Raw genomic sequence first — 19,380 nt, 5'->3', positions numbered from 1 at the left:
AACACAAAACAAAACTGGCATGTTTTAACTATTCACTTCTCCAAAATTTTACATTTACCACATATCTGTTTAATAACCTAAAGCCTGCATGTTTACATATAGATCAGAGATATTAATTTTTTTGTATTGACTGAAAGCAGACCTGTCACAATCTCTGTCTTTTATTTCTTTTTTGCTTTACTACAAAGATCCTTGGACACGAATATAAAGCAGAAAGGATTGCACTGTAGTATAGTCTGACACCGATGCGGCTTCAAATTAAACTGTATATAGTTACACCTAGGGATCATACTTCACTGCCAACACAGCGCAACAGAGATAGCAAGCTTTGATTGAGTGACAAGGGCAGCCTGCGCTTGATGTCGAGTGCTCAGAAGATCCTTTAAAGTTGTCCATCCTTTTCTGGTGTCTGCCTTCACCTTTGAGGTCATTGGGGCTGACACCAAGTTCTGGCATTCAGTACTGATATAAACAGAATACCAGCAAAGGAACTTCATTGTGCACATTTCCACCTTCATGGTCTTCTCACAACAAAAGTAATAGATTTTAGTTAAAGTGACTCTAAACTCAAGAGTTAAATCCTGAAAATGCATTCAAGTACCTTAACTGATGACAAAATTGTAGCTTATTTGTGTATAACTCGACTGTAGTTCCTCAAATCATCTCTGAATTCATGCTGACACTGCCCTTCCTTCTAGAAGGTGGCTACTTTTGTTCCCTATGGTCCCTGTGTGTGTTGTAAAGTAGCCACCACTCCAAGCTCGCTCCCATGATAGACTTTATCACGGGAGCGAGCTTGGAGTGGTGGCTACTTTACAAGACACACAAAGTAGCCACCCTCCAGAAGGAAGGACAGTGTCAACACAAATTCAGAGATGATTTGAGGATCTACAGCTGAGTGATACACAAATAAGGTAAATGTTTTTAATAGTTAAGGTACTTTAATTTAACCCTTTCGCTGCCAAGCCCTCCGGAACATTTTTCAAATCAGCTGGCCAAGCCATTTTTGAATTTTCTGCAATTTTTTCCTATTGATTTGATTTTCAACTGCTGCGTTGCTAGCGTTTGTAAAAGACCCCCCAAACCATATATTTTCTGAAAGCGCAGGCCCGGTAGAATAAAAAGATGGTGATACTAAATTTGTAGGCCCTGCGATAATTGCGCAAATTTGGAAGTGAGCGAAATTATACCGCCGATCCGCTCACTTCCCGATCATCTCCCTGCAGAGAGTGGTGACTGTAAGTCTGTAAGGATCTACAGCCGAGTATACAAATAAGCTACATTTTTGTTAATAGTTAATATTTTGTCTAGGCAGAATCAGTAACTAGAAACCTGACCAAGTCGGATAAACCATTCACCTGACTAACTACGACTTTTTCCCTTTAAGCCAACAAGTCCCGACCGAGGCTGGTTTGTCCCACCCTTTGGAGGAAACCCTTGGTGGGTGTATCTGGCTGCTGCTTTGCCGGCTTTACTTGTTACCATCTTAATCTTCATGGATCAACAGATCACAGGTGTCATCGTCAACAGAAAGGAACACAAGCTAAAGGTGCATCTTTAATATTGCCTCACCGCATTTCATCACATCTCTATCAGAGACCACTGAAATATTAAAGAGCATGCTACAGACACCATTTATTTATTTATAGCCAGTCACAGAACTGTTTCCAAGCTGGCACAAGGGTTATATTACTGAAAATTTCACAGAGAGTCTGCAATTCCATCCATCTTTAGCTTTGCCCTATTTGAACACCTCTCATCACCAGGCATAGTTAAATCTAGGCAAAGTGAGGTGAATAGAAAACTTCTACTATTTCCACTAGTGTCCTAGGTAGCCCTAGCTGAAAATACTATATTCTTACCTGTCTTAGCTCAGATTTTGGAAACATTGGGCAATGTATGTTCATGTCTATTAATCTCCTTTGAAAATAGTGCATGCAGATAGTAAGGTAGAGATATCACCAGCATACACAAAGGGCAGAGAAAGGCAATTCAGGAGAAAAGTATTGATTATTGGTATCCTCACACTGTCCCCTATTTTGTAGAATAGAAGGGATGAGATGTGTGTAGCAGAATCAGTGTCAAAGTGTTAGAACTGAAAGCTGGACTCCAGGCAAACCTCTAAATGCACATATAATGAAGCTGCAAATAGATTTAGTAAATATGTCCTACCTTCCTACATAAGCAAATGTATATATGTCAATCAATTTTTGACCTTTCTCTATATTAGCATAAGATAAATCAGTGTTATATATTTTAATATAATTCAAAATGTTATGTTTTGTATACCTTCTAGGAATCTAAAATACTATTTTAACACATTTTCCCATTTTTAATTACTGTTGGAACAATTCCTATTTAAACATGTATTATTTACTCATAGGTCAGTAAAGTATCAAATGCACTACAAATGAGACTCTGTCAAGTGCAGGGATTGTCCTGGTTAAGAAGGGTGGAACTGACATGTTATGAGGCCTGAACATGTTGTAGCCATTGGAAGACCTTTCTTTTCTGTTTCCCAGATTACTTTCCATGTCAATTAGTGACTTTAGCCTGTTGTAAAAGCACGGGCCATAAAGAGTGATTCACTGCAACCCAGACATCATTCTTCTTAGAAAAATTAAGTGTCTTTTTCCTGCTGCCCGAAAAATACATTCACTTCCCTGAAATTCCTATACATGCAATCGTATCCATTACTTCCTAAATTCCCAGATGTCTGTTGTAAATTACACTTCTCGGTGTGTGGTGGTATTCCATCAATGAAACAATAGCTGAATGTTGCTAGACCCCACTTTGATATATGAGTGGTCATTATATCTTCTCCACAATCATTGCACAGATACTATGTAACATGGTGTCTTGTGGGCAGCTATAAATGAATATGATCTGGTATTTGAATCTGCTGTTGTGACCACTGATGTAATAGTGACCTTGTTGTTTTGTTTTAATTAAACAATTCCTCTGTCTTTGTTCATAGAAAGGAGCTGGGTACCATCTGGACCTGTTTTGGGTGGCTGTTCTGATGATTGTGTGTTCTTTCATGGCTCTTCCTTGGTATGTGGCTGCAACTGTCATCTCCATTGCTCACATCGACAGCTTGAAAATGGAAACCGAGACATCAGCCCCAGGAGAACAACCTAAGTTCTTGGGAGTAAGGTACTACTGACAAATAAATACACATAATGGTGGTGAAAGACAACCCTTGGCAAAAACCAGCTAGAGCCACATTTAGCTTGTATTTTTTCTAATGCGCCCTCTTGCCAGAATACCATATCCTTTCTGAATGTTGACTGCCTTTTTGCTTTCCTTTCTCTGCCACCTTCTGAACCAGTTTTCACTGATATTACAGTTCCCAGACATCTGAATTACAGGAACAGTGAAACACAGTGGTTATGGTCTGGTTTCTCTACAGTTTAATGTTGAAGGACAATGCTCGCCTAATATTCCCTTAAAGGAGAATTATGAGGTGAGTGCTTTTCACTCAGCCTCATAATCTGAGGCGACCTGTGACAATGACACAGGTCGGCTCAGTAGATCGAGTGACACAGGTCGGCTCAGTAGATCGGGAAGTGAGCGAACACATACCGGCGCTCGCTCACTTCTCGATCTATCCCCGCAGGTGAGCCATGACAGGGGAGTGACTGGATTCCCCCTCCCCCTGTCCGATCCTCCAGCGCTGACTGGCGGAACGGACGGCGGAGGGGGCAGGTACAGTTGGCTCTGCCTCTAGATAGGCAGAGCCAGCTGTCACTCACGCAGCTGGGCAGATCCAGACATAATTGTCGGGGTCCGTTTCAGCTGCGGTGTCTCAGTATACCGCGAGCTACTGAGCTTTGGGTAACGGGAGGGCGCTAGTTTGTGTCTTTCCGTTACCGTTCGGACAACTATCAGGGAAAAGCCCTAACCCCATAGTTCTCCTTTAATGAATACTTCTGTCTGTTATTACCCTGTTGCGGCAACACAGACTGCAGAGGCAGTGTCCCTGCTCCTGAACTGTGTGTGTGTGCAGGGCTTTTGCCCTAGGATGTTGTACTAGGTACATTTGAATGACAACACCTCTATGTTCCTCCCCTGCTGCTTGTGTCATATGATTACAAAAAACAATAATTCTAGAATACAATATAGAAGACAGCATGAGGTTTGCTTTATATTCACAGTTTTAAATTGTATGGACCAGTAAACAAGACAAAAGAGAGATGGTTTTCAATTTTAAAGAGCCTTCTGACTACTCTGGACATCTTCTGCATCCCATTCACATGTATCTTGCTAAAGTTAGACACTTTTTTAGAGAAAGCCAGAAGAGGGAAACAAAGAAATGGAAAAGTAATCACAATTTGTAAATGTTAAAGATGCTGCTGCCCCCCTAAGCCAACTGCCCTATGCACTAGTCAATGAGCGGCAATGTGGAAAATACAACCCAGTGTGTGTTACAAAATATACTGTATATACAACTAGCAGGCAGTAATTACTAACATACCATCTGATTTTAATCTAAGTTCAAGCAAAACTCTGGCTAGAAGTTTTCTTAAGCCTTGCAGTGGGGCTACCACTAACGTCTAGCTGCTAAAAAAAAGTTCTGCTCACCAGAACTGCAGGGCCGGGTAGCAGCTACTCCAGTCCCTGAAGCCTGGCTCCTCCTTCACTCCGCTCCTCCATGTAGAACATGATGACTCAAAGATCCTTAGAACGCTGCAGCGGAGGTGGAGAGAGGCTCCAGTGACTGACCTAAGAGCACGCTGGCTCAGAGGATCGGGTGAGTATAACTTTACTTCAGCACCTAGTCCAAAAATGAGTACTTAACCCTTGCATTGTGGGGGTAAGATCCATCTTGCGCTCTGCGTTAAGCGATGCTTTCAAAAAAGTTGTTATAGATTACTTCGCTATGAACATAGCTACTGTACTAACTTACCAAGTTACCAAAATATATTGTATATTTGTAGTTTTGACAGATATGTAGTTAATATTTACTATTTCCCTTAGTTAGGGATGCACCAATACTGATACTAGTATCGGTGTAGATACCGAGTATTTGGGTGAGTACTTGTACTAGCCCAAATACTCTGATACCTTCCCCGATACCAGAACTTCAGCGCCGCGAGGGAACATGGAGCCCGGCCAAACAAGAAGCTAGGCGGCGGGTAATGAGCCAGCCAAACTGCATGACCCGCCTCTCTGCTTTCCAGCCAATTAGCATAGATCCGGCCACACAGCATAGAGCTGGCTTCCCGGGCCAATCAGTGAGTCATTACCCACCGCCGGGCCTCCTGATTGGCCGGGAAGCTGGTTTCCCAGCCAATCAGCATCAGGCCGGCCAAACAGCATAGAGTCGGCTTCCCGGGCAATCAAGCCGCCGCCCGGCTTCCTGGGCAATCATGCTAGCGAAAGTACTGGAACTGTTGCTCGGTATTGGTGAGTACAGAAAAATAAATGTTTCTGGTATCGGTGCATATTTACCCTTAATATTTCATTTAAAATGCTTAGGATTTAATTAAAGTATATGTGTAGCCAAATCACGTTTTAGATTTAGGATAGAGTAGGTAAGGGTTAAAATCCTTGTTGGGTGATCTTCTGCTTTCTATGTCCCTTTGGGGACATGGCCCAGAGACACAACAGGAAGTTACAGAAACTCTGTGCTTCCATTGAAAGATTTTCCTTCACCTCTTCTTCTGGTGACAGCCATCACATTTTGGACTTCCCATTACTTTCTATCTTGGTAAAAGTGAGAATCTACCTGACACGGACAAAGACAGCCATAAAAGCATTACAGATGTTCAAATGTTCAAAGCCTTTCCCACTCCATCCATAGAAAAAAAGTTTTGGCTATACATATTTTTTAATAAACCAATATTTATATGTTAATAATATTTAATGACATTCACATTTGCACAACAGTGTTAACCATTTACTGTTTGTTGCAGGGAACAGCGCCTTACAGGTATTATGGTGTTCTTACTGACTGGTATATCTGTCTTCATGGCACCCATATTAAAGGTAACTAGAAAAAGCATATGTCTCATTTTTACATGTGCATATAACAAAATAGTAATGTTTGGAAAATCTTCCCTTTCATTTTCTTAATAATATGATAGGATATATACAGTCAGGGGTGTCCCTGCCTAATTGCCACCTGAGGCGAGGAGGGGTGCACGTTGGGGGAAGGGTTGCTGCAGGTGAACGTTAAGAGTTGCCAGAAGCTGGGCAGGATGTCAGCTAGAGCGTCCTAAGTTGCCAAGAGCTGCTAGCTCTTGGTAACCCAGGATGCTTTGGCTGGAAAGGGGGCTGCAGGCACACATGGTGCGTTACCTACCACCCCCACGTGACCTAAAGAGATGCTGCCTAAAGCAAAAACAGCCTAAGGCAGCCTCATTATAGGGATGGCCCTGTATACAGTAGATGCTTAAACTTACTTTTTTTTTAATCAATATTTCTTTATTAAGCATTTTCAATTTACAGAAAGAAGAATGCATAACATAGCACAATTGCGTACATTTCGAAAATAACTTGTATATTGGTACAGTATAGTATATAACATTGCTATACTAAGTAAGGTGTGCTCGTTCTAGCGCCTCTATGGAATCTAAAGGGGTAGCTATAGTAGGTTGAGCAACAGGACGGTTCAGAATCTTTGAAGATGAGTCATGAAGAAAGAAAGGATAGTTAGAAGAGGACGGTAAACACTAACTAAAACACACTAATAGACAAAGACAGTAGTCACAATGAACAATATGTATTTTGAAGCCACATTTTCCAATTTTTGTAAAAAGTGTGGTACCGATGATTTTTATAAGCAAACATTCTCTCATAAGAACATTGTAGGTTTATTAAATGTATGAGTTGCGAGAAATTCGGAGGTGAAGATGAGCACCAATGCCTGGCAATGGAAACGGTTGCTGCATAGAGGATGTGAGTGACAATGGTCCTAGCTGAGGGAGGAATTATATCTATGTCAATGTGTAAAAGTGCAAAGGTGATAGATGGGTCAATTGGATTGGTTGTAAATTGTGAGATGAGATGAAGCTTAAACTTACTTTTAATTGAATTTGGAAAAAATACAGTTGCAGTGCCCTCACACACACTGCTAGACCTCATTAATTCTGGAGTGGAGGAATAAGGAGTAATAGTTGCCTTACCCCTTGCTCCGACAGGCTTTCTCCATCTGTGTGACCATTACCCCAAGCCTCTTATCCAAAGCGCTCTGGTCCGCAGTTGCATGCTTCTCTCCTAACATACAGTGCAGTTGCCAAGTATCTGTTATCTCTCCAATGGCATGTAACAAGTTAATGGAATCAGTATTACCAGATACTTATGTTTCTGTTCCCAGTACAATGTTAAAACTATTGAGCACCATCTGTTCCAACACTATTTGCCTTCTCAGTGAGGGAGGTTGACTTAACCTGAGGTGCTCAGTATGTTTCTGCTGTATCACTTTCCATTGCTGCAAAGGCTACAAACATTACATTCTGCAAGCAGTTACAAAGGAGCCCTGCAAGCGTCCTATCAGTTCATGTCAGTTCATGTCAGTTCACAGATGTACCATGTTCAGCATGTAGCAATACATCACTTTGTATTTGTACTACCGGTAGCTCTGCAACAGCTGGAAATACAGTTCTCAACACCTGTACTGGTTGTAAATATGCTACTATGGGGTCAGTTCACAAAAGCATATTATATGAATTCTGTTTAGGCTACCCTTGTCACAAGGAAAAATCCTGCACTAAAAGCACAAGAGGATGAATGCTTGCGTCTGGTTGGTGGTAGCTCAGGTCACCACTACAGCTGACACCAGTATCCAACATTTCCCAAAGCGTCGGATGCCATCTCTCCCGCTGCTGCTGCCCTTTATGTCATTACAGAGCACAGTAGTGACAGGGGACGGGGTGGAACAACAACGCACAGCTGTGTCAGATACTGGCTTTAGCTTTTAAACAGGGCGAAGGTTGGCATTTCCCTATTATTCTTTTAAAGGGTGCCTTTAGTTTAGTTGGTTTACAAACAACAGGGTTGCTTTAATATGTAACTCCAGCAAAAAGGACTGTTTTGTAGTATCTAGCCCATAAGTGAATTTTTATTTCACTTCTTGTCCCAGCTAAAGTGTTGTCACTTTCAGAGAAATCTCTAACAAATTGCAATAAATAGCTTACAGTGGATCTAACTTTTCCCATATACTGTTAAAATATTCTTCCTAAGACTGATGTCATATGGGTGATCCTGTTTCTGGCAATATCCCTCTAGCAGCAGGACCCAACTTACCATTTGCTATAGAGTCTCTCCCCTGCTGGCTTAGCCAGCAGGGCTAAGCCTTTTTTGTTTTTACTTCTCCTTTTGTAGCAAGTTACACTTTGCAGCATTTTGAGACAGTGAAGGTAAGTGAAAGCCTTTTCTGGGTGATTCTGCCTCTAGTGATGTGTTGCAAGCAGCAGAATCACCCAGCTATCATGGCCCTAATAAAGCCAAAAACCACAACAGCGACAGCACAGTGGCGTAGTGGATAGCACTTCTGCCTTGCAGCAATAGGGTCCTTAGTCAGGACATTATCTGCATGGGGTTTGCAAGTTCTCCCTGTGCTTGTGCTCTGGTTTCCAAAGACATGTTAATTGGCTCCTGTCTAAATTTAGCCCTAGTATATGTATGCATGTGAGATAGGGACCTTAGATTGTAAGCTCCATGAGGGCAGAGACTGATGTGAAGGAATAGTGTACAAAACTCTGCATAAATTGATGGCACTATATAAATACCTGCAATAAATAAACAGTAAAAAAAAAACCCTTCCAACCCTCCCCACTCCATCCATAGTTAAAATATAACATTTTGGATGACGTTTCACTCTTACAATCATAAAGGATTTACATTTGCTAAAGGTTTCATTGCACTGATTAGCTGAACTTACTGAATGTACATACTATGTCACCATGTTGTTTTCGAGATAACAAGTGTGGGTGATCGAGTTTTATATTTATCTACTTCTACATAGAGATTGTTTTGTGCCTTTAACTGTGAAATGTTTTGTGTTTGTTTTAAAAGAACACTTGGAAAATAGGAAATTAGTGATAAAAGAAAAATGAACACTGAGTTTATGAAGACAGAAGGAAAGAACATGTTACTGTGTGACATTTAGATAGGGAACTTTCAGTGAGCTGACACTGCCATCTAATGGTGTACCCAAAGCATCCAAGTTTTGAACTTTGTATTTTACTACATTAGTAGAGTTTCACAGCACTTTCCCTTTCTTTGAGAAATGTTAGAAATAATTTTAAAATCATATGTAATGCCATATGTCTTAGGAAAAACAAATATAGAAAAAAGTCTGGCCAACAAACATATAATCTAATTAAATGTACCTGACGTGTTCTATACAGCTTTGTTGCCAAGGTCACAGGGATTTGGCAAGAGGCTTAATGAACTTATTGTGAAAAGTAATTTCTGCTGCAGTTGGGCGCTAGTGATCTCACAGAACACAGAGAACACTAATGAGATGCCATAGAAATTAGAACGTGCTGATCAAAGGACAAACTTTCATTCCATTTTTAAAGTGGTCCTCTGGTGACTGTGTTTTTAAAACTTTACATACAATTTAACAGAAGTTTATATTGTTTTGTTTCTAATTAGGCTCGCAATTTTTTTTTATTGTAATTGAATAATATATTTTTATTGTGATACAGTTGTCACCTGGACAGGAAGTATGAAGACATTCTCTAACACGTGACCCGAAATGTATTATTTTTTTTTAAAGGGTAAAGTCTCAATTAGCACAGGGGCTTTGTCAATGTTCCTGACAGAGATTTGCCATCACATTCTATCCTAAAGACATTGTTATCAGGACAGGAAGTGAGAGGAAATCTCCCAAGAACATCGAAAGCAGTAAAAACCTGAAAACGTTTTTAACCCATCTTGTCTACAAAAAATGCAATACTTTCTTTAAAAAATAAAATATTATGATGCACTGCTTTACTTCATCAGGATAATTCATTGATTTAACCTTTATGCATGTCCTTTTTTCTAGTTCATTCCCATGCCTGTCCTGTATGGTGTCTTCTTATACATGGGAGTGGCTTCACTGAATGGAGTACAGGTATGGCGTTAGTCACACTTTGTCAATAGTGTCCTTTGTAGACACTGTCACCATCAGTACGGAACAGTCTAGCACACAGCATTTGTAGCGTTCATGTTTATTGTCTTCCATCAGTTTATGAGGAATTGAGTTCCTAGATTTCATATCCAGGATAGTCATAATAAATGGTGTAAACACCTGTTACATTGGGTGACCACCTGTGTCCGTTTGTTACAGCTAGCCCTAGGTGCATCAATATACAACAGGGTTAGCCAAGAAGCTTTCTCTATCATTTAAGATGCAATTTGTAGGCAATATACATAGGCATTTTTCTTTCCTTTGGTACTGCAACACAAAGCAAATTGGCTAGGGACCAAATGTTTTATTTTATTCTAAGATCAAGGTTTCTATCCAAAATCTGTAATCACATTATCCATTCCTGTGAATAGTTGGATGCATTTTGACTTCTTTGCTAAATGCATGTTATGACTGCAGAGGGAGACAGAACCTCCTGAGAAATATCTTGTCTTATGAGCCCTTTGTAAGCAGAAGCTCTTTTTTTATATAACATCTAAACAATAATGGTTTGTTCATTAAAAGGATTTACCCTCCAGCCCTCTTTAACAAAAGCAAAAGTTGACTAGATGCGATGTCAACATTTTTAACTTTCTCTTTGATGAGAATGAATGGCTGAAGTGGAATATTAAAATGTTAATATCCGAACTGTACCTATTCTTTAACCTTGCTTAAAGCTTATTATCAATATTTAATTGAATATGAAATTAAAGAAAAAAAAAACTATACATACAATAGTATGGACTCACCAGAAGCAAAACCTGGATTTTACAACCATACGTTTTTTTCATCTCCATGCTCTTCAATTCATTAAAAGATTTACAGTTGATGCTCAACTGTGTAGAAGTCTTGATCTCTACAGAGGCAAGGGAAACATGCCTTTGTTCATAAAAGCCTACATTTTTAGTAGAGGCGAGAAATCCTGTATGTACAACTGTAGGAAAAATAAATTTGATACATTTCAAGCCTGTCAGAAAGACATCATGTTATTCTGATGTGGTATCTAGCTGTGACCATTAAAAAAGGATATTGAGGGAGCTGGGTAACATTCTCACCGTGTGAGTCATGCAAAGCCGACAACACTACTTTGTACTGTTCTGTCTTCTATCCCTTGCCCAGAAGGTAATTTTTTTTATAACATTCTTTTGTATTTTTCTCTACATTTACTGTAGTTCATGGACCGCCTGAAGCTGCTTTTGATGCCAGCCAAGCACCAGCCGGACTTTATTTATTTACGCCATGTTCCTCTACGCAGGGTGCATCTCTTTACTTTTATTCAGATCTTATGTTTGGCAATGCTCTGGATTCTAAAATCTACAGTGGCAGCTATTGTATTCCCAGTAATGGTAAGTTCATGTAAACAATATAATGTTAAAGCATCAAAGTGTTTTCTATCACCATCCATGGCTCTTAGGGCAGGTTTTACTTTACATGTTGTCTAGCTGTTCACTATTTTATAATTACATACTGTATATCCACTTGTGCTTTTGCAGATCCTTGCCCTTGTAGCAGTAAGGAAGGCTATGGATTACCTCTTCTCCCAGCATGACCTCAGCTTCCTTGATGATGTCATCCCTGAGAAAGACAAGAAGAAGAAAGAAGATGAAAAGAAAAAGAAGAAGGGAAGCATGGACAGCGACAATGATGATGTAAGATATTAACCACTTTTCTAATAACAGCTCATATTGGTTAATTTTGTGTTCTCTTTCAGCTTAATCTCAAATATCAGGCGTGTTATGTATAATTTTTCTGAGTGTTTGTTTTAAACCATGTGTTTTATTAACACCTTTATATATTTCCCATGTATGATGTAATCTTGGGGGAACCTAGCGAATAGTCTTGAGATCGGAGACTGCTCCAAGGAAGAAGCTTTTCAATATAATGGAATAGTCAGGACCAAACTTTAGTTCCACCAGCTCAGTGGGAGGCCCTTAGGAATTCTGTATTCATCAATAATGCATTGGTTACTTCTGTTTACCCTTCAGTAATACAGGTTACTTAATCTACTAAATGTGTAAAAAGCAGAAAGGAGTCCTGGAAGGAATAATAGAACAATGTGGACATAAACATGGGCAACTATTACATGTTAAGTTCTATAAATTAATCAGTAAACAAGCACCTTACTGCATTAAAGATAGACAGATATATAAAACCAAGTCAGTGCTAAAAATATATGTATTTTCCTATATTTGATAAAAGCATCTCTCTAAATACACTATTGTTGTAATTTACTGATTTACTTTTATAGTGGTTACCTGTTCTTGCTGCTTAATAGCTGTGCAACTGTACCTCCATTTTTCCAATAGCTAATGGACATTGTATGTGAGTACTTAATCCAACTTGAACAGTTCACCTTTATTTCACCCTCTCAGAAAATGTAGAAAGTTCTGCCAGAGTCCATTACAATCCACATATTACCCATTCTAAAATACAAAATGACAATGTCAAATGTTTGGATGATTATGAGCTCTGAAATGGCATTTTGATGCCTTGTATTCTAATCCCAGCTTAACGTTTAAGCTTTGTATGGGTGTCTGTCCATAGTCGGGCATGAGAACTAATCTTAATGTTTGCATCTAAGTAATGAACTCTAGCTTGCTAATAAAAGTATTAAATGGGATAATCTAACTTAATGGATGTGGCATAGATTTTTTCAGATTTATACATACTTTTATGATCTTAAATGTAATCAACTTTGCAGCAGGCACATTCATTTTTTTTACAGCAAAAGTAAGATGATATCTTAAATAATGGCAATGGGTAGAGAGTTTATGAAAGTCCACGTAATCCCAGATGTGCGCTTTAATCACTTTTATTCTGGACAGTCAGAAATACATTAAAGAGCTCTCCTGAGGCATAATGCTGGGCACTTCAAAGGTTTACTGGCAAAATAATGTATTTTAGGCATTTATTGGCCACATACTTAGAGTTGAATAGCTGTTTGATGATTATAATGCGATAGAAAAAGAGTTTTTTTTAAATTATGTTATATATGATATTACAGTGATGAGCACTCTGGTTCTAAAGGTATTAAAAAGACAAATTTTACTAGGTGCTGTTTGAAATAACTGGCCACAAAAAATAACGGTTGGCAAGAGCAAAAGACACTGTCCAAGTGGATCCATATACTGAAAAATATAAGTAAAAGAACGAATTCTGTCCCCCATACTAAACTTATATGCTACAGCAAAACAATTGTGTGTAGAAGACTAAGATAAAAAGTAAAAAACCCTAACATACCTAGTTAAGTTAGGAATTGCTTGTTCGTGTGCTGATTTAGTTAACCATTAGAAAACATTTGTTATGTCATACTACACAAAATATTGGGTTTACTTTTAAGATGGCCCATCAAAAAGTGGTATTTTAGCTGCAGGTACCAACATTGTGCTATTAACTAATTTTACTTCACAATCATTTAAAATAGTTAATCACTGTAATTAGTAAACATAGTTTTGAGAACAGCACACTTTTCTTCATCAGACTAGATTTAAAGTACAAAAACATATCCTCCAATAATAACATATATCCAATGTTATTTTATTGGGAACCCCCAAACCTGGAGTGCTCAAAGTCAGCAAGGTCAAAAAGGGTCATCAAAGTCAGCACTTGCCAATAATCCATTCCTTGGCTCTCTATAAGTTTATCAATATGATTGTCTTTATATATCAACAGAGAGTTGTACAGGGGAGCAGAGACACTTTTACTTGTAAATTAGAGCATCCTAGGTTAGGGTCTACAAAATACTCTAACATAACATATAATATGTACAGCCACTTAAATCCAGCCTTAGGGGTCAGAGTTACATAGAAGTACAGGTGAAGGCATCTATGGGTGCCTACACTATAGCTGGCTGTACAGATTAACATTTTTCTTGTTCAGCCCCGTCTTTTGATTCCTCTCCACGCAAAACAGCATGGATGCTGGGATCTTCACTGACAGCTACTGTATTCTCTCCACCCACCTCTTTCCACAAAAGTTGATGGAAACTTTTGTCAAGCTGGGTGGTGCCAGCGGGACCACCAAGGATACAATTTTGGTTGAGTCGTGAGGAAACGGCCGGAATTCGATCCGTGTATGGACAGCTCAACATTCTAAATAAATATATATATATATATGCCAGTATAACGTGGATGATATAAGATGCGCTTTATCATAAATTAGTATATAAATGCTAGCATTCAGACATTATATATATATATATACACATATACACATACATCACAAGTGTCGTAGAACACAATTTATTTGCATTATTATTATTTTTTACATTATTCTGTATTTTTGATGAGAAGGTTTGCAGTATGCTAGTTTACATCTCTAAAGAAAAATTTACTTTTGTCCTTGAATCATCCCGTTCATGTAGTTGGATGGCACATTTTACATTGCTTTCACAACAGTTTTAAAACTTTCTTTTTATGCTGAATACAGTTGATGCCTGGCTAGCTCTTTCATAGTGAAAAAGTCTACAGGCAGTACAGCAAACCTTGTCTTGCAGAGACAGTAAAAGAAGTGGCAATTTGGGCTCAGGTTGCACTCCTCTTTGGTGTCTGAATCTGGCAATGTCTCAATTACTAAGCCTTTTGCAGACACCACCTGCTGGTGATGTATTGCATCTTTAAAGCATGCAAAGTATATAGCATTTTCATATAATGTATGTATAGTCTAAAGGGGAGTGTCTTAAAGACATGATTGCTCGGTAAAGGTTACAACCGTTAAACCTTTACCAAACTTATTTCGAGGCAAGACCTAAAATCAGCTGTTCATATTTGAAAAACTGCAAATGATGAAATGCTAACGAAGTTCTCCATAGAGGAGTGGGCCTCTATTTCTTCACAGGGATGTAAGTTCAAGGTTAACAGTTGCAGGGATATTCAGTTTCAGGCATTGCCGTTAAAGTTGGTGTGGCTATTTAAGGGACTTGAAAATGGTACAGTTAATATGTTTTTCTCTTTCAGTCTCCTTTCATATAATGCCAAAACAGAAAGATATCTCCCTGTATGCCGTGTCATAAGGCTGCAAAAGCAAAGGAAATAATTGTTTGCAACTCTATTGATTAAACACTGTTACTTTTTTTATAGCCATGTGGAAAGTATGCTATGTACACTATGTTAAAGCTGAAGTGTAATATGGTTTATCACTTGGTTTTTGTGCTTCTCTATGCATTGCAGGCAGATCATGACTGGTGGGAGGGAGGGGCACTGTGCTCTATATAGTTTCCTGAAAACATCACAGCCCCCTGCCTCGGTACTCAGCCCCAATTCAAGCAGTGGGATGGTTCTTGGGACACATAATGCAAATATTAAAATGCCTTGATGGGTAGATGTCAGTCTGGCGGCATGGCCATTCCTGGACAGACCACGTTTGCATGTAGATTGCGCTAAGTAATGCCCACTTGTGATGCTGAGCTTCCATGATTGAAAGAACTGAAATTCAATGAATCAATGGGGCGTGCTTGGAACAGTAAGGCTGGAGAGGAAAGATCTAGATGATACCAGATGTCCTCCAGTCAGGACTTGCTGCAGCTTCTAATGTACATTGTGAGAAGCTAACAGTTTTCAGTGGAACAGCAAGAGTAAGCAATTTCAGTACAGGAGAGGAACCTCTACAACTGTGCAAGACTGATGGTAAGGCTGGAGTTCAGCTTTAAGTGTTAGCAGCACAGGTACAATTAAGCTATGGAAGAATTAATACATGAATAGATGTTCCTTTTTATTCAAACAGTCAGGGTCGCTTCATAAAATATGTTTTAGAGACAGACATGGAGACTTTATTATCAGTTTGCTTTTAACACTAAGCTACCATACAAAAACTGTTATTGAACAACTTAGATTTATGGCCCTTTTACTGTAAAACATAATGTGTTGTTCGTGAGAATATCAGCCAAAAATCACAGTTGTGGATAAGAGGAGATGGGAAGCCCTGATATATGCTTGTTGTATTCATGTATGTTGCATGTTTCTGTAGTAACTTCAGAGAGTTATCTTACATTTTATGATCTGGAAGTAGTACGTGAACTGCTGAGAATGCCAAGGTCATTCGCCTATAACCTGAAAGGTTGTACCAGCACCAAAAGCAGTGTCTCTGAGTGTGTGTATATAATATTTCCATAGTTACCAGCTGTCTCTGAATTCCCAGGGACAACAATCACAGGTTGTGTTGCTGAAAACATTTGCCCTGCATGTTACCCTAATTTTAATTAAAGGAGAACTACGGGGTACACTTTTTAGAATTGTTAGTTTCCTTATGATACGGGAATACATTTTGCAGTTTATTCCTGTAATCAAAAGTGCACCATCAGCTTACAATTCAGTGTAATATACTGTGGGCTGGGCTAAGCTCTGTGCTGAGAAGCGATCCTGACAATATTGTCGGGATCCTCCTCTCCCAATGAGTGACAGCAGCTTGTAGGAGCTGCTGTGCATTCATGAGAACCTGTCCAGACGCAGCAGCTCAGGGCATCCCCTATCAAAGTTTCTTCATGTCATGTCACAGGTCTACGAACACTTGTATGTCCATTCCGCAGGTTTGTCTTTTGTCCCCCCTCTCCTCTCCACACTGCTTTCGTCAGACAATACACATAATACATCAGCACTAAGACCATCAGTTCAGCGCCGTCCTTACCCCCTCCACTCCATGCTGTTGTCTTGGGACATACTCAAGGAGAAGAAGAGATCAAGACAGCAGAGTGGAGGGAATGGGGGCAAGGACGGAGCTGAACTGATGGTCTCAGTGCCGATGTGTTATTTGTATTGTCTGGAGACAGCAGTGTGGAGAGGAGAGGGGGAAACAAAGGATAAACTGCGGGATGAATGTGCAAGTGTTCGAAGACCTGTGACCTGACATGAATAAACTTTGATAGGAGGTGCCCTGAGCGTCTGCAGAGGTTCTCGTGAATGTGCATCTGCTCCTACAAGCAGCTGTCACTCAATGGGAGAGGAGGATCCAGACAATATTGTTGGGATCGCTTCTCGGCACAGAGCTTAGCCCCACCCACAGAATATTACACTGAATTGTAAGAGTATGGTGCATTTTTGATTACAGGAGTAAATTGCAAATGTGCTCCTTTATCATTAGGAAACTAAACATGAAAAATGGTTTACTCCATAGTTCTCCTTTAACTTGTTCATGTTCAACCTGACATGATTTTTAATGTCCTATTTCGTTCTTACTATTTTAAATTTTTTTTTTTTTATTATATTAGTTCAGTTTTAGTTCAGTTTTACTGTGTTGAGCCTTATTGGAAATGCAACAAAATATTTTATCGTTCAGATTCGTAAAAATGTAATTAATAGATTGTGATACTCTATGCTTTAATGATTAATATGCTTTGTATAAGTTCATTCTATTCATAGCAGTATACTTATGTGTTATGCAAACCTAACTATATTTATTCCTATTTCTGTAAGCTAGAGCAGCTGAATGTAAAATTAGATGCAGCAAGCCAAGGAAGGCTGATTAAGGGGACACTTCAGGCTGAAGGGAGATGCAAATGCTTGGGTTTAAATATCATATTGTTGTTAGCGATTTCTCCCAGGCCAATCAAATGAATTAATGTGATTGTGTGGTTGCTTCAGGCAAGGGGATTGCTCCTTGCAAGAAAATTTGTGTGAAACACCTAATGCCTGTATATTACACTTTGGCATTGTTTAAAGATTGTGTTTCTGATTTGCTCCATATATTGAAGGTTACCTTTAGTTAAAAAATACACTTCAAAACACTCACTAGATCTAAAGATTTAGGCAGTTTAAGATTTAATCTCTATCTTTACTGTAAATGGTCAACTTTGACCTACCCCTCCCATCTCCCAAGTCTCCCTGTGTTCACTCTTATATGGTACATGAATACCTTGTGCTGGCAGTTGGACTCCTGCTCTCATGACATGCCAAAGTTTTTCAGTGGTGCAACACAGCCCCCTAAACACTGCTCTAATCAACAGTTTTGCTCAGGGAACGAGATCGCTCTTGATTAGAGCAGGGGAGGCATATAAATCCACTGGAGAACCAAACCGCTGCTTGTATGTGAGACCAGCAGCCCAACTCTCCTACGATCTGCCATCATAGGGTATTTTAACCCTTGCTGCAGCACTTAGCAGTTAAAAAAGAAAAAAGTGAAAGAGGAACATATGTACTATTGCCTGACTGTGTTACAATAATTAATAAAGAGGGTTAAATTTGTCCTTTAAGTAACAAAAAAAAAAATATGTGCCTGACATTTCTTTTTTTAACGATTAAAGTTTATTAGGAGTTTAACAAAGGAAAAAAAAACAAATAATACAGAAAAGACAAGTTAGACAGTACAGTGACATTTCTAATTATGGTTTCGCTCTGTATTAGTTGCCCCGATAGATAAACCGAGGCACTAGTATGACAATGGAAAGTCTTCAGCTATGGGATTACTGGAAAGAAAGACAGGTTTGCGTTTTAAACTATTGGTCCTTAATTCATATTACATATTCATACATGAATCTTAAAAGACAAACATAGGGATGTGTGTTGAAATTTTACAGGATATTAAAATCCTAAAAGGGACTGACTGCTGAACTCTATTAATTTCCTTACTCCTGATGTATAATGATGCCATAAAAGTTTGTGTTTGGAAATGAGTGAAATTGGGTCTCGTGCACTGCCATCTTTACAGCAAGAAGGAAGGTCTGGAGACAAGTAACAATGTTTTATCTAAGAACTTTTACACATTTCTTTCACAGTCTGACAGCCCCTATACAGAAACTGTCCCCAGTATTAAAATCCCAATGGACATCATGGAACAAGAACCATTCTTATCTGATAGCAAACCCGGTGAGAGTGAGTAGATGTACCCTCTTGCATGCCACGCGTGACAAAAAATCAGCCATTCTCTCACCTTCTCCTTTCACATACTAATCATTCTTTCCACTAATATCTTGTCACTCTTTCAGCTTGGTCTACAGTCTCCTGCTGAGTGTCCATATGTCTTTGTCATTTAATCATTTAATAACTGTCCTTCGGACGGATAGGGCCGGCAAATGGTAGAGTTGATGTTAGCAGGTTAATTGAACCGGTTGCAGCTTTAACTGGTCTTGACTTACGTCATAAGATGTGTGTGTACTGGACAGCACATATTACCAAAACATATATGGATTTAGTTCCTATGGATGAGCTATGGACATATATTATATAATGGAGCCACTAGAGGGTCAAGCAAAAAAGCTTTAAACTTTGCTTTGCCCTAGAAGTATACAGTCTTTAGTTTAGAATCACAATCAATGCTTCTTTTGCCTC

General features: G+C 39.1%; 1 protein-coding gene across 1 annotated transcript in view; it reads left to right on the top strand.

Moving 5' to 3' along the window:
- SLC4A4 (solute carrier family 4 member 4) overlaps positions 1-19,380 on the top strand; it is a 208,718-nt gene that overhangs the window by 182,834 nt on the left and 6,504 nt on the right. The window contains exons 18-23 of the mRNA XM_018553578.1: positions 1,388-1,549; positions 2,978-3,156; positions 5,919-5,991; positions 10,001-10,069; positions 11,296-11,469; positions 11,617-11,772. Coding sequence (XP_018409080.1) covers positions 1,388-1,549; positions 2,978-3,156; positions 5,919-5,991; positions 10,001-10,069; positions 11,296-11,469; positions 11,617-11,772 — 813 coding nt within the window. The remainder of the gene's footprint in view (positions 1-1,387; positions 1,550-2,977; positions 3,157-5,918; positions 5,992-10,000; positions 10,070-11,295; positions 11,470-11,616; positions 11,773-19,380) is intronic.

The sequence above is a fragment of the Nanorana parkeri genome, unplaced genomic scaffold, assembly GCF_000935625.1.
Source record: "Nanorana parkeri isolate BGI_ZX_2015 unplaced genomic scaffold, ASM93562v1 scaffold124, whole genome shotgun sequence".
Taxonomy (NCBI): Eukaryota; Metazoa; Chordata; class Amphibia; order Anura; family Dicroglossidae; genus Nanorana; species Nanorana parkeri.
This window is presented reverse-complemented; position numbering and strand designations above follow the sequence as displayed.